At 40.3% G+C, this 15,843-nt stretch overlaps 1 protein-coding gene across 3 annotated transcripts; it reads left to right on the top strand.

The window, feature by feature from the left end:
- The first annotated feature begins 26 nt into the window (after positions 1–26).
- Positions 27–14,534, top strand: rbfox1l (RNA binding fox-1 homolog 1, like). Of its 3 annotated transcripts, none has more exons than XM_084356694.1 (12): positions 31–456; positions 6,830–7,066; positions 10,657–10,836; positions 10,937–10,990; positions 11,414–11,506; positions 11,590–11,659; positions 11,743–11,802; positions 11,899–12,034; positions 12,131–12,170; positions 12,260–12,327; positions 13,266–13,347; positions 13,448–14,534. In XM_084356694.1, the coding sequence occupies exons 1-12, from the start codon at positions 370–372 to the stop codon at positions 13,490–13,492; spliced, it is 1,152 nt and encodes a 383-aa protein (XP_084212820.1). In that variant the 5' UTR covers positions 31–369; the 3' UTR covers positions 13,493–14,534. The 3 variants fall into 3 exon arrangements, with proteins under 3 accessions (XP_084212819.1, XP_084212820.1, XP_084212821.1); XM_084356695.1 differs by lacking the exon at positions 31–456 and adding an exon at positions 5,311–5,512; XM_084356693.1 differs by having other exon boundaries at positions 27–456; positions 11,743–12,034.
- The last annotated feature ends 1,309 nt before the right edge of the window (positions 14,535–15,843 follow it).

Raw genomic sequence — 15,843 nt, 5'->3', positions numbered from 1 at the left:
CCTGAGCATGTGTTTCTGTCTGTCAGGCTGCATGATCAACTGATGGACACACAGAAGCTCACTTGCTTTCTCTTTCACTGCACTATATCCTGTCTTTCCCGGACAGGACACTGCTTGTTTTGTGGACTTTCATGGTGTTTTCTTCTCAGATATATCTGAGAGGTTAAACAGAGTCTTAACCTTTTCTCCACTCACCATCTTGGATCTCCTGGTTTCTCCTTTAGGGGATTTTTTCTTCTTTTTTCCAAGCCTGATTGCCTGCTCTCCTGTTAGCATATCAACCCTTCCTTTTCCCCTGCTCTCCTTTTCCTTTTCCTTTTCCTCCCATCTTCCACTGTTACCTGTCTCCTTGTGAGTGTTTTTTGGGCTATGCTCTCCTCACCCACAGTGATTCTCCAGCCTTATGGACTCCCTGTCTACCCACAGACAACCACATGCTACCCCAGCCTAGTTCAGGTAAACTCTCCTCGATTTACTCTCCAAAATGTCTTCATCTTCTCAGTTATTGCACATAAATATTTGTCTCCACAAGCTTGCATCATCAGATGTGCAGTCTGTCAGGCTGCTGGTGGTCTTCATATAATGTGACACAGGATTCAAAAGTAGGAAATAAGACTAAACAGAATTTCAATAAATTGCTTCGTTTAATGAGTGTAGGGCTACAAAATCACATTCACTACAGATTAGTCTGCTGATTATGATCATTTTTAACATGTTAAAATGTCACTGCTTATTTTACAAAATGTATTTTTTCACTGGAGGGCTAAGGAATTAAATAATTTAGCAAATATTCACATTAAAGAAGTTGTAAACCAATTAATTCTTTCCATTTTTAATTGATTATCAAGATCAGAAAGCTTTTATTGTAAATTAATGTCAGTGCTGCCAACAGACCAGCAAGATAACACGTTCCCTGTGAGGAGGAAAGCTTTTAATTCACCAGATGAAACCAAAGAGCCTTTATTTCCTCAAATTAATGAGTCACATCTCGCATTTAATTTAGTTTAGTGGTGTATTGCTTATTACAGTAGTGACTGAATATCTCATGCACAGAAGCAATCAAAAAGACCTGATTGTATCCAGGCGAAGTACACCGATTGCAAAAGATCTTATTTATTTAATAGTAAGGATTAGTATGACATTAGGGGTTATCTTTAGTCCGGTGGTCGCAGTGATGCCAGCAGGCTGTACAAGTGTGTGTGTGTGTGCGTGTGTGTGTGTGTGTGTGTGTGTGTGTGTGTGTGTGTGTGTGTGTGTGTCTAAGTGTCCCTGACATACCTCTAATGCCACCATGCATCTGGTATGTCTCTACCTTGTCTCTGTGCTTCACACCAGCTGTATTTTTAGCCCTCCTTTCCTGAGCAGATAATCACAGCAGGAGATTCTGTCACCTATCTTGTTGTCCACAGTCAACTGTACTTAAATTCGGTGTGAAACATGCCTGTTGTGCATTTAAATAGTGAGTATTTTAGCCGTTTAAGAATGATATTTTAGATTTTATTTTTGAGAAACAGGTGCAGGGAGAGGTATTGTTTGGAACCAAAAAATACGATTTCCAAGCTTGTGTTTTAAGAATGAGATTCCTCTATGAAGCACGTTGGCACGTGCTGAACTTTTCACTACTTCAACAGATCCTGTTAACAACTGAGCCCTCCTTCAGCCGTTTTCGACAGACATTTCTGCATGATTGAAGAGCAACATGTGTCACTTTAACACGTGTCGGTCTTTGCCTTCTGTCTCTCCCCTGTCTTTACTGTTTCTCTTCAATATTAACTACCTTATAAAAGCCAAAAATATCTTTTAAAATGTTATTACAGCAACCAGGACAGGAGAAAACAGGATGTATGAGACGATTGAGTGAAAAAAGTAATATTTACTTTCATTCAACAACCTACGTGTTCGTCAACAGTTGTAACTTGGCCAGCACTAAAAGGCCACATCTGCAGTTAGTGTCGTCTGCGTGTAAATCCTGTGGCAGCTGTCCCAGCAGGCACCTGGCTCAGAGCCGTTGACCTCTGACCACAAACTGACAGCTGAGGAGTGAGACGAGAAAAAGAGGGAACAAATGGAAATCAAAAAAAGCCTGCAAGGAGGAGAGGGGGCCACGGAGTCTGTGCGCCTGCTGACACTGTGATACTGAATCAGAGGTGGTGTTTGGTAGTTAGTCTGTGGGAAATACAAAGCAAGAGAAGAGGACTGGTCGAGATATCTAACAGATTGAGTTATCTTTAGTCATCTGTCAGTCACACATTGGTTGTTTCTCGAGATAAATGAGACACAATACAGACACGAGTTAGTGTTTGACAACATGTTCCAGCATGATACTGGAGCTAACACTGCCATGAATGACTAGACTGAGTCATGACGGAGAATCACAACCTTGGAGGATCCCTCATTACATGTACTTCCAGAATTAGACAGGATGACAACAGCAAACAGGATAGCAGGGTAGAAATTAATTGAGTTAATTTCCAGTATGTCTTGCATCAAATGGCAAACCTACTAAGTTGGCGCCGTAGAGAAGAGCGACACGCTTGAGCAGCGCAGTTTTTGTTCTTTAGTTATTCAATGTCTTTGTAAGTTATTATTGTTATTATTGTTTTATACTTAGTTTGTTGAATTAGGTAGTTACGGCAGGTTAAGTATTTGTATCCATTTTTCTTTTTTCAGGCACTTCTCCGGTTGGCTTAGTTTTTGTACAGTTAAGGGTCTTGAATCTTGAATCGTGAGTCACGTCATTAGGTCTACATCTTTTCAGTGTTTTGGTGCTGCTGGATCGATCACCATTAAAACATTAACTGCCTACCTTGCCAGGCAGAAGGATTCGCAAGATCACGCAATCATGTGATCTCAAGGAATCCACCTTGTCAGGCTTCAAGCTTTGCACTTAAGGCCGAAACACAGACCAATCAGCGCCCCATGAGAAACTCCTGGCAGCTATGGTGTGATTTAGGTGTGACAGCCAGCAAGACTCTTCATTTGAAAACAACAATGGCAATCCCTCAAGAGGTTAGCATAGATGTTGCGATAACATCAGTTCTGTTTGAGCTAGGGAGTATTTCTCTATTCAAAGATGAGCAAAGAACAGCACTGAAGGCTTTTCATAACGGAAAAGATGTTTTCGCTCTTATCTCAACTGACTATGGCAAGAGTTTGAATTACCAACATGCTGTTAGTTGCATCTCTTACTGTTGGTCCATGATCGATGGCCACAGACAGATGGTTCTTCCAATCACCTGACGAGTACTCTTTGAAAGTCCCTGCTCTTTTCCAAACAGTTTCCATGGACAACTTCCCAGATGGTTCTGTCTAACAAACCATCTGGCGCGTCAGTTACCATTATAGGGTCCCGTTTTAAATCTCATTACTTCATTTTGGTTTATGACCAAATGTTAGCATGAGAACACGCTAAACTGAAATGATTAACGTGGCAAAACATGATACCTGCGTAACATCAGCAGTTTGACATCGTATTGTGAATATTAGCATGCTGACATTAGCATTTAGCTCAAAGCATAGCTGTTCCACTTACACAGGTCTGAAGACACACTGGGTGCATTTCATCAGATCCCTTACAACCCCTGTACTAAGGTGTAATACTCTGATTTAACAAACTGACAGAGATTCAAAGGTTCATTGATCTGTTCAGTCTAACCTGCTGATATTCACAAAAGAAACACAAGATGAGTGTGATGTACCTTAATGCTGCCAGCCAGAGCCTTTACTGCGTGCAATCTGAGAACTTGACCCACTATCAAGGCTCCTTCAACCACGTATCCTCCAATTCCTTCTTTATTGTCCTCTCTGCATCTACATACTTCTAATTATTCACACGTCTAAGTGAGACAGCTGATCCAGAGATATGTGAGAGGTTATGAAGTGATAGTGGAGAGAGTTTTTAATTATAAGAAATCCTTCTAGATCCTCAAGCTGGCTGACAAACTTGTGGCATTTTGCATGAATGGCAGCACACAGATATAAGCTTAACAGGACTCAGAGGCAGAATAACTTCTATAATCCTTCAATGAAATGAAACTAATACTGCAATAGAACAATTAAAGAAACAGTTTGACCTTTTAGGAAATAAATTGAGGAGGTGAAAAGATCAGTACCACTTCATGTCTGTCCATTGCCATAAAATAGCAGCCAGTTAGCTTAGCATTAATACAAAAGAGGGGGAAACCCACCAGCACCTTTTAAAGATCACTAATTATTAATGAGTTATATCTTGTTTGTTTAATTCAAGCAAAAATGTGTAAAGTGAACTAAGCTAGCTGTTTCCTCGTTACCAAGCTTCTCATCTAACTGCTGGCAAATAAGGATATTTCACAAAATGTTAAACTTTTCCTTTTGGAGTGAAGTTCTGCATCCAAAATATACTTATATGAGTCAAAAAAAGTACTAAATTGTTTTCAGAGGTTGTTTTTTTGGATGAATGGCTTCATTTTGAGCATGAATACAATGTTCTGAATGTTCCAGATGGACCGACCTCTGACTAGTTTGCTGTAGGGGATTTCAGACTCAGTGTGTCATATTGTAGATGTTTGTATGTAAAAATGTCGGGATTTTCCAGGATTGGATTGTTTAGACGACTTCTCCACAAGCTTTTCTCACATCTTTTCCATCACATCTATTATCTCACCGACATAAAGCAAACAACAGCTGTATTTTAAGAGGTTATTTCCTCTTGTGTGTAAAATCTTAACTTGCAAAATGTGGTAGAAGTCTTAAGATACACATATCAACAAAGTAGCCTCCTTGTAATTCAAAATTGTGCTTAAGTGCGGCTCCAAAGAAAACATAGTCACTGTACTTACCATATATTTTAGTATGATGAGATTATCTGTGTTGTTCTGCCAAATAACTGTTTATAATCCTTAAATATTTGAGCAAGTCAGAAATATTACTGGAAAAGACTGGAAAAGTTGTCTTCAGACAAACATTAGGTGTTTTACGTCACTGGTTATCCAATAGATGTCACTTAGGACAGAACAGAAACCTGAAAAATTTAATTATTTCAAAGGTGAAGCTGAGTTATTTGAAAGATAACCAAGCATGTTCAACATGGGAGAAAATCAGGAGGATTAGGTCGGGCATGTTTAAAAACAATTTCTGTAAAAGCAATAAAACTATGTTAGCAGCTTAAACGTGGTATTCTTAGAGTTGACCTTTGGCGTGATATACTGTCTTGCAACTGAAGGAGCATCTACATTCATAAATACCTCAAGCTCTATAGAGTCTGAAGAGTGTGTGTGTGTGTGTGTGTGTGTGTTCATGAGTGTGTGAAGTGTAGTCGGTGTGGGTGTGGGTGTGGGTGTAGGGGGACGAGGTGATTGACAGTTACAGATGACCACAGCTGGTGTGGCCTCCTGGTCCCTTTTGCTCGGGCAATCACCTGATGTGATTGGTGGATGAGTAGAACTTATGGTGCGGTAGGCGGGTGGTCAGCAGGCATTAAAACATGCTGCAGTTGTTGAACAATGCATCAGAGATCGAGGAATGCGGTAAAGAGGTAAGACAATGCTTTTAGCTCCAAACTGGATCTTTTTCTTGTATGAAGGCTGTAAAGGACGGTTGTTCATCTCTGTTAGGATCTGTGTTCACGCGTGCTCACATGTAGATTTCTTAGCTTCGTTGCCTCTGTGTCTTTCTTGAAGGAGTTCAGATTTGGTTGTTTTTTTCTGTGTGATTTGGCTGAAATGAGGCTGTGCTGATCAGATATTTTCATGTTTCTCAAAACCAAAACCCTCTAATAGACGTAAGTAACGCTGCAGCTAACACTTATTTTGATAATTGATTAATCTGTTAGTTTTTTTCAATTAACAAACTGTGAATTATTCTATAAAATCTCAGAAGACAGTGCAAAACAATCATTACAAGTTCCCTGTTTTTTATCAGACTGTATAAAACAAAAAAGTAACAATGATACAAAACACCATTAATTGGCAAATGTGATGAATGAATGAATTGTTCATCAAAATTGTTGCCACTACATTTTTTGTCGACTTGAAGCGATACAACAGTGCAGAAATACTCTTTTATAAGTAAAAGTTCTCCGTTCAAACTTCGACTTTGTCAAAGTACAAAACCATTTGAAGAAAAATAAGTTTAAAATACCAAAAATAAACGTTCTCGTTATGCTTTAATAATGTTTATGTTAGCTTGCAAGTTTTCCTTCAGGGATCAATAAAGTTTTATTGTATCTTCACCTATAATGATACGTCACAACATATTCAGTGATCATATTTTGTGTTATTAATCGAAATCTGCAAAGTGATTAAAGTTATTCAATAAATGTAGTGGAATAAAAAGTTCTGAATGTCCTTTTGAATTGTAGTGGAGTAGAAGTGTAAAGTATAACTCAGCTACTTTCCACCTCTGGCAGTTAGGGCTCCCTTTTGGCTTAAACGAGCATGTGGACATTGAGAGGATGAGCGAGTACCCCACTGTCTGTATCCGTGCTCAGAATGAGTATGGGCCATGAGCTTAAACTGGAAGTAGGTGGGACTTACCAAAACTTGTTCATCTAGGCCTGAAGTTGATGTGTGTTGATCAGAAGCTGCTTTAAAGTTTTTTTAAATTTTTTTTTAACTTTAATGACTAAACTTCAGTCAGCCACCCAATAAAAAGTACATTATCTGTAGCTGAGCAGATGTGCTTTCTGTCATGTTTATCTGATGTTTGTTTGTTCATCATAAACTATTTATTCAAATTCAACAGCTGATGATTGTGAAAGCAGAACAGCTCTGACCGCACCAACATGGTGTTTAGTTTGTTTACACCTCTGACATCTGAAACCTTGTCCTCCATCCTTCTCTCTCTTCCTCAGGGGGGCCCCACTCAGGAGGCCGGCCCAGGCAGCGGCGACCCTGCCCTGCCTCAGGTCTACGCCCCACCACCCTCCTACCCCCCGCCAGGTCAAGGTCCACCAACATCTGCAGGCAGACTGCCACCTCTGGATTTCAGCTCTGCACATGCCAGTTCAGAGTACCCTGAACATCCCCAGCTCAGAGTGTACCAGGGCCCTCAGCTGGACGGGTCGGAGGCTCTGACATCCAGTAACACGGTAAGACAGGAATTCAGATCGTGACAAGAAAGTCATGCCCCAATAAAATCTGATCCTCAGTGAGTTAATGTGAGAAGAAGGTCCCTGCTGCTACAGGTAGTTCATCCATAGGTCCTATCAGAGGAACATGGCCAGATAGAGTTTCCTTCTATATTTAGAGACCCACTTCCACTGTTGTGTCCATGTACGGGAATGCTGCTCACATTCAGTACAGCGAAGTGTGGGAGGGGGGGCAGCTGAGTGAGGATTTGTTGTTGAAAATAAATCCCCACATTTCCTTCTCCTCTATGTCTTATTTAGCAGGCAATAACACAAATCACATTTCACAGTACAACTGGTACATCTGTGTTCAAGTGACATTTATGTGGTGACTTTAGTTACTTGTTACTTTGCTGATTGTTGTATTAGAGCCAAAATAAAGCACATTTTCTATTTATTTTATCAGCAGTTGAAGCCAGTATCCAGCCAGGCCAATAATCGGTCATAGTATGCAGTATACACTGTACTTTTGATACTTAAGTACATTTAATTTCAGATACTTTAAGACTATTCATATAGATTACTTTTACTTTGACCAAAGTTATATTTTAACACAGTATCCTTACTTTTACTGAAGTATGAATTTTGGGTACTTTTTACAACACTATGTTTTCGTGGTTAATCCAACTCAGTATCAGATTGATTTCTGATTGAGGGCATGAGAGGATTTACTGTTACTCAACAGTGGAGTGACTTTTTGCCAAAGTGGAAAATTTAATTGAAATGATGTCTTCTTATGTAAATTCAACAGTTTGTCAAACTGCAAAAAGTCTTCTTGTGGTGCCATTTGTCTGTAATTGTGTCCATAAACTCTTATTTCCTTAAATGAGTGAAAAAAATCTGCCAGTGCAGTAAAATCTTTTCAACCTGGTTCCAATAAAAAATCAACTTGTTCCAATTTTTTTCTAAAATAACATTTTCTTTCTCTTCATTAATGTCCAACAACCTGGATTATTCTTTGTTTATAGCTGTGGTTTGGTTTTCAGTGAAATATTTACAACTATTGGGTGGATTGCCATGAAATTTGCCACAGATATTCAATGTCCATTGAGGAAAAATATCATAATAACTTTGGTGATTGTCTGGCTTTTCTTGCAGCGCCATCATCAGGTCAAAAATTAACTTCATTTAACACACTTTAATGACCAAACACCTGCAAACCTAATGACATTCCCACCAGCTCCCGCTGTACTTTGAGTTAATTAGCAAAGGTTAGCGTGCTAACACAATAAACTTGAAGGTGCAAGGTGTAAGAATTGACAAGCTGGGGAATTATTACTCAAAACAGACAGGGGGCAGCATATCACCAGAGTAACTGCTGACTGTAGCTGCCATTAGCTTGTTAGCCTGGTTAGCTGTGCATTTAGTGGTCCAGACTTGGAGCTCGGAGAAACAAGACGAGTGTTGATGTGTACACCACTAGCACAGGCATATTGGACTAGCTGGTTAGCATGCTAACTTCAGTAGATATCTCTGAAACACATTATAATGTTATAATGTTATAATATCAAACTGTTATTTCTTCACATTCAGTAGATAAATTTAGACAATTGCTGAATGTTTTCAACTAAAATTCTTACATATTGCACCTTTAAGATTTAGTTTGTTAGCATGCTAGCAGGGTAAACGTTTTACTTGTTAATCATCAGCATGTTAGCATCAACATTGTGGGAATGTTAGCATGCTGATGTAGCATTTAGCTAACTTGCCTCAAAGATCTGCTAGAGTAGCACGTTTCAAGACACAGACACACATTTCTGGAGAAGTATTCAAACATTTTACGTAACTTGGAAACAGGTTGAACTATAAGATGATTAGGTTCTTGAGGCTCCATTTAGAAAACTGTTATTTTTTTTCAATGATCAAACCTCCTTCAGGCATGAAAACCTCACTATGATGAGGACAGAGGTGTTTAGTCTCTTTGCCTCCTCTCATAAATGGTGTTTTGTGGCCCCATCTATATATTTTATTACTAGAGCCCCTGACATACTTGGGTCCGCGCTGATTTTCGGAGAAAGTTGAGACGTCGCCACGGAGGGAGGGGGTCAAAGGGGGAGGCTGACCAGATGACCCCCTTTCCCCCCTCCGAAATATCGCTCAGGTCCAGAAACACATTTCTGCATCGTGACATGACACCACCACCCAGCTCAACCCTCTCTCTCTCTGTCTCCCCTCCACTGTGGCCTGTCTGTGATGTGTGTGTGTGGTTGTACGTGCGTGTGGTAGGATGTGATGTTGTCTAGTTAGCGATGGAAAGCCAGTGAAGTGTAATCCAGTGGTGCGCGTGCGTTTATGTTTGTAAAACGCTCCCGTGTGAATGTGTACCTTTTTGTCTGTCCCCAACTTATTAATGATGCCCCTTTTCAAATGACCTTTAACCCTTGGCAGAAAAGCAGCACCGTGACCCCAGACTGACCCTTGTGGACTGTTCAGTATTTATCTCTGCCCCCATCACCCTCTTCCTTCTCAAGCTTTTTGCGCACCTTCTTTGCCTTGTTTTCTTTGGTTTAATTTTACTCTTCACTGCTGCACTGAGGCCTTTTCCACTCTCTGCCTCTTGGTACTAGACTGCTAATACCCGAGTCTTCACTTCTGCATTAAAGACTGCAATTTGTTTCACATATCAGTACTTTTTCCAGTAATTCATTCTTTGCTTTTTCTTTTTCTTTCCAATGCAATCCGCTCATTCACCGCTGAAGCTCTCTGTATTTTTACTCTTGCAGACCTTTTCACTCTCATTTTCTTGTTTGGTCTCATTCATTTGTCTTAAAAACATTCTTTTAACATTTACTTTTTGCGCTCCAACACACACACACACACGCACACACACATGCACACACTAGCATCGTGGTGCATTGTGGGATAGTGAATGTTTTGGTTGTGGCACATTAGGCCTTGAATTTTCCTGCATGGGGCAATTTTAATTAAATTAGTTAAATATTACCACAGTTTTATGTCTATTTTACAGATTATTAGAACTGCTTAGATGATGTGATAATACTCTTGTTTTTTTCAGAGGAGCTAAAACTTTATTTAACTCTTTGCCACAGCTTGAGTGAGCATAAGTAGATTTAATATCAGATATATAGTCTTTACCGTAATCGTAGAGTCCGACAGGCATGTATTCAGAGACGCCTCACTAAAATGGAGCCCTTTTCATGCCTCCTCACATTTGCCTGAGAGGGATCACTGGTTGCTGAATGCTCTTTGACCTTTGGTTTGAATCACTTGACTTCATGAAAATGATCTGTGCCTAATGCCATGTGATGCTTACGCAACTGAACTTTTACACGATCAGAATTCTCTGAAAGACGTTGTTGAATTATGATCTTTCTTCCCCCCCTTCCTTTCTTTGCTTTTCCACTGATGCCCTCTCCCCGTTTTTTCTTCACACCTATTCTCATCTCATCCATGCTCTTTCTTTCTCCATCTTTTGTTTTCCATCTGTGTTCCTTCTCGTCCATTCTTCTTCTGTCCATGTGCACGCTTCCTCTCCTCCTCCTCCTCCTCCTCCTCCTCCTGCTGCTGTTTTCACACTTTCTCACTGTCAGGAGGACGTTTTGGCCCCTGTGACCTCTGACCCCCAGTCTCTGAGCGTGTCCGTGTCATCAGCGGGCGGAGCAGGAAGTGGAAGTGATGAGGAGGGGTCAGGTAAGGCCCAACCGAAACGCCTCCACGTCTCCAACATCCCGTTCCGCTTCAGAGACCCAGACCTCCGCCAGATGTTTGGGGTAAGAATTTCTCAAAATCACACTATAATAATAATAATGTCGAGTAAATCATCTCCTCCGTGTATAAGTTCACATAAAATACATATTCTCACATTTTCAGCAATTTGGCAAGATCCTTGATGTAGAAATCATCTTCAATGAGAGGGGGTCAAAGGTGAGCATCACATAAACATTAAGGTTTAAAGGTCCAGTGTGCAGGATTTAAGAGGATCTATTGACAGAAATGGAATATTAAATATATATAATATGTGTTCAGTTGTGTATAATCACCTGAAACTAAGAATGGTTGTGTTTTATATCTGTAGAGGGAGCAGTTCCTCTTCCACAGAATCCACTTTGTTTCTACAGTAGCCCAGAGCAGACAAAACAAACCTGACTCTAAAGAGGGCCTCTCGTGGTTTTTGATATTTTAGTGGTGACCGTAGAGGATGTTGAAGAGAGGGGTGTTCAGCTGGTTACCTCACTGTTAGATGCCACTCATTCCTACACGCTGGTGCTTTAAAAATAAAGATTAAACTAATATTTGTGATGAATGAAAACAGAATTTAAACAAACAGTATGACCGTGTGATTTGCAGGGCTTCGGCTTTGTCACCTTTGAGAGCGCAGCTGAGGCTGACCGGGCGAGAGAAAAGCTGAATGGAACGATCGTGGAAGGCCGAAAGATCGAGGTGAGGGAGACTTTCTTACATTTTGTAGGTTTTAATGTTCTTCATCCTTTAACTTTGCTTCTTACGTGTTCGGTGTCTTCCAGGTTAACAACGCCACTGCCAGAGTGGTGACGAAGAAGCCTCAGACGCCTCTTGTGAACGGTGAAATCTCAAGTAAGATGTTTCACTGGTTTCTTGGAGGCTTCTGTTTATATCTGGTGGAGGAGAAACTTACTTTTATTTGTTTTTCTGTGCAGCTTCTGGATGGAAGATCAACCCCGTCATGGGAGCGATGTACGCTCCTGAACTCTACACAGGTGAGTTCTTCCCTCTAGCACTGATCTGTTATTGTTATGAGATCACCAAAGTTGTACTTTTCCTTTTTTCTAATGTTTGTTTTTCTGTTTCTTTAGTTGCCAGTTTCCCGTATCCCGTAGCAACCTCCACCTTGGCCTACAGAGGCTCTGCGCTGCGTGGTCGAGGACGAGCCGTCTACAACACCATTCGCTCTGCTGCAACCACACCTACTGCTGTACCCGCCTACCCCGGGTGAGACTCTGAGCCCTTAGGTACAACCAGTACCTGCACCACCGTCACTTTATCATTGTTCAACCTTTTAATATTGCTTTTACTCACTTTTATCAGGGTGGTATATCAGGACGGTCTGTACGGGACAGAAGTCTACGTAAGTCACTGCACACTCCTCGCACATTTCCTCCTGAAGTCATTTTAAAGTGCTGTAGTTTTAACTTGTGTTGTTTTGTTTCTGTGCAGGGAGGATATCCTGCAGCTTACAGGGTGGCTCAATCAGCATCTGCTGCCACAGCGACCTACAGTGATGGGTAAACACCACTTACTTCTTACATCAACATCACAAATCAGTTTTTTTACTTCTGGTGTGACAACGTCAAAAGATGAGAAGTGGTTCCTGTTTATTAGGATTTATCCTCAAGAGCTAGACCAGGGCCAGATGACCTAGCCAGAAATTACAAATAATACATTAATTACACTGGTTCCCTGTAAATCTTGATATCACGAAACAATTTTTTCTGGCACCAGGCAGACGGTCACTGTGATGTTAAGCGGTGATTAATTTCTATTATAGACTGAATCATTGGATTATTTAGTTATTTGCAACTCTGTGGAAAACTGAAACGATCCAGTCGTCTTTGCAACAGCGGCGCTAACAATAACACCACTTGGAAACACGAGGAGAAGCTGTCTGTTACCACTTTGATTGTGAATATTTTCTAGTTTCTTTCCTCCTCTATGACAGTAAACTGAATACATTTTGGTTCTGGACAAAGCAAAAGCTTTAAGGAGGGCATCTTCCTTTGGGAAACACTGATCAACACCATTAACCTTTTTCTGTCGATTAATTGAGAAAATAATTTTAGCTGCAGTCCCGAAGTTTAAAAACACATATGTTTTAATCTTTAACCTCCAATCAGTTGGTAAAAACAGAAAAAAATAAACTTTTCTCTTTAGATCTTGAGGTTTTAATGACTTGCTAAGTAGCCTTCACGCTGCGGTTACACACAAACAGGTTTTCATTATGGTGTATTTACAGTTTCCTCAGACTAGACGTCTCTCCCTTTGACCATTTTTAGGAAAAAATATAAAGAAATGTAACCAAAGAGTGTGGAGAGGTCACATTTCAACATTTCAGGACGTCATCATGGGAGTTGAGCAGCTGAACTGATAAATAAACAGGGTTCATTTTGAAACAGTGGTTGGACGTCAGATGACATTCACATCTGTTTCTGATGTGTCTGAACAGATACGGACGGGTGTACGCCACAGCTGCAGATCCCTATCACCACTCGGTTGGACCAACAACAACATATGGTGTTGGTACAATGGTGAGTCCAGACACACTCAGCCTCTGTTGAAAGCTATCTTGTTACATGTGCGGTTGGCGACAGTCCCCGGTCACACCTGGCATACTGCTTCTGTCAACAGGCCAGTTTGTACAGAGGAGGATATAACCGCTTCACCCCATACTGAGACGCCCGCCCGCCCGCCCGCCTGGCTGGAGGGCGGTGAGGGTAAAGACGTCTCTCTTGAACTGGGGGACTGGCTGATCCATGGACGCTGCAGGACAGATAATGAGATCCTTAAAGTTTGGAAATGTGGTTTTACCTCCTGTCTCCATCACAAACCTCTCCTCGAGAGACTAAACAGACTGAAGTTGTAAATACTGTAGGTTCTACTGACAAATGGGATGTTATCTAATTTATACAGAGTTGCTTAATTTTCTGAATTTAAAGAGTGCTGATGTAGCTCAAACTACGGAGGGTGAAAAATACTGTGAGGATGAACTTTGTGAGACTTTTCACGGGTCAAACTGTACAAAAAACGACTTATTTTTGATGATAATTATTTACGAAATCTCTGTTGGAGTGTGTGTTTGTGCGTGCGCGTGAGAGCATATGAGTGAGGTTATTGTTCAGTTACCCTCCAGTCGACTGAGAGACAGCTGCGACACTGGTATCAAACACAATGATGCTAATGTTTGTCTGGATGTAGTTGGAATTTCACTTGTTTTTTTTGTTTTATTTTGCCTTTCTAACAATCTACCTCTCATACATTTTTAGCTTTCACTACAGCCGTCTACATCACTCTTTTCTGTATCCGTGAGCTTTCTTTTCTGTCCATAAATCCTGACTAACATCCGTGTCTGCGGCTCTGCACCGCACCACCCGATGAGCCTGATGATGATGATTCTCCGGGGAAGCATCTGAGCATTCGCAGCAGTCTCTTGCTGTCGGCTTTTCTACACAAACTGAGGATTAGATGCCTTGCTCAAAGGCTTTCTTCTCTCATCTTATGTCATACAACCGCCCACTGTGTTCAGGTCTATTCTGTTCCAGTCAAACTCTCGTCTGTTGTTGCCTTATTTCTCTCTTTGCCGTCATCCTCTCCTCACTCAGAGCTGTTGAATGCCTTCTCGACTCGTATTGATTATTTCTTCAGAGTCTTTGTTTCTGTTGCACTCTTTTCTGCTGTGTTTGTTGTTTACCTCTAAATAAAACTTGTTTTCTCTCTCTTCTCCTCTTCTGTCCTTTATTGATTCGTAACATTTTCCTGTCTCTTTTTCCATATCTCATTGTTCACAGTGTCTCTGGGTCTTTTTCTTCTTCTGTCAGGCCTTGTAGAAAAACTGAAGCAGCCTCTTTCCTTCTATTTCTTGCACGTATTTACTCTGTTTCCTACTTTAATTTCTATTCAGCTCACTCCATTTAGCTTTTATCTTCTTCTTTCTGTCCTTCCCTGCACCACTATAGAAAACACATATTTACATGTGCATGACATTTGGCCCCAGTCTGTTCTCTTTTCTATTTTCTTCTACATTCGCTGGCTTCATTCTTTTCTTCAGTAGTCGTAGGTGTAGTCGTACTAGTATTAGACTAATCTCTCTGCTTTATAACTTTCATCTGTTCCTGCTTATTCTTACCTTTGCTTATGACTTTCTCTTTTCTTCTCCTTTTCTCTCCTCTGCTCCTGTATACTCTGTAGCTTTATTTTCATTTAATTAGCTTTTGCTCTTTTGCTTGTTAGTGCTTAGTTCTCGCTGGCTTCTGGGTTTATTTATATACATCTTTGCTGCAGCTTTGCTCTTTTCTCTTTCACCAGTAGTTGTTTTTTTGCTCTTCATAGTTTCTTTTTCTCTAACTGGACGACCAGGCTTTGCTTCACCAGAGAGTGTATTGTATCAAATTTGCAAATTGTGCACTCGAGATGAATTACACAGCTGTAGATCTGAGATATATTTGGGATATTTTTCACAAAAAAACTGTTGACAAACACAAGAGCTGCTGATCTTTAGACCATAATCTTGTAATTAGATTTTGAATTAAGTAAATATGTACCTTTTTATTACTATAAGTACATCAAGTTACATAAAAAAACTTGATTGTATTGCATTTCAATGCACTTTCTTTGTAAAGCTTTTCAACCTTTAAACTATTTTTCCTGCTGCTTCCTGTCTCCTTTACTCACCTATTATCTTTATTTTACGTGCATGAGCTCGACCCTTTGCTATTCTTTCCTGTCCTGTACTGAGTTTATTTATATAATTCTTTGCTTCAGCTTCGCTCCTTTCTCTTTCATCAGTAGCTTTTCTTTTGCTCTTCATGCTTTCTTTTTCTCTAACTGGACAGTCATGCTATGATTCATAGATTTTAACTAATTTTCACATTGTGTACTCGAGATGAATTACACGACTGCAGACTTGAGATATATGAAGGTTTTTATTCACAAAAACTGTTGACAAAAACAAGATCTGCTGGTGTTTTGCAGAGCTTTTGACCATAATCTTGTAATTAGATTTTAAAATGGCAGACATGTACCTTTTA

This window comes from Pagrus pagrus (assembly GCF_965226575.1).
Source record: "Pagrus pagrus genome assembly, chromosome: 7".
Lineage (NCBI taxonomy): Eukaryota > Metazoa > Chordata > Actinopteri > Spariformes > Sparidae > Pagrus > Pagrus pagrus.
This window is presented reverse-complemented; position numbering and strand designations above follow the sequence as displayed.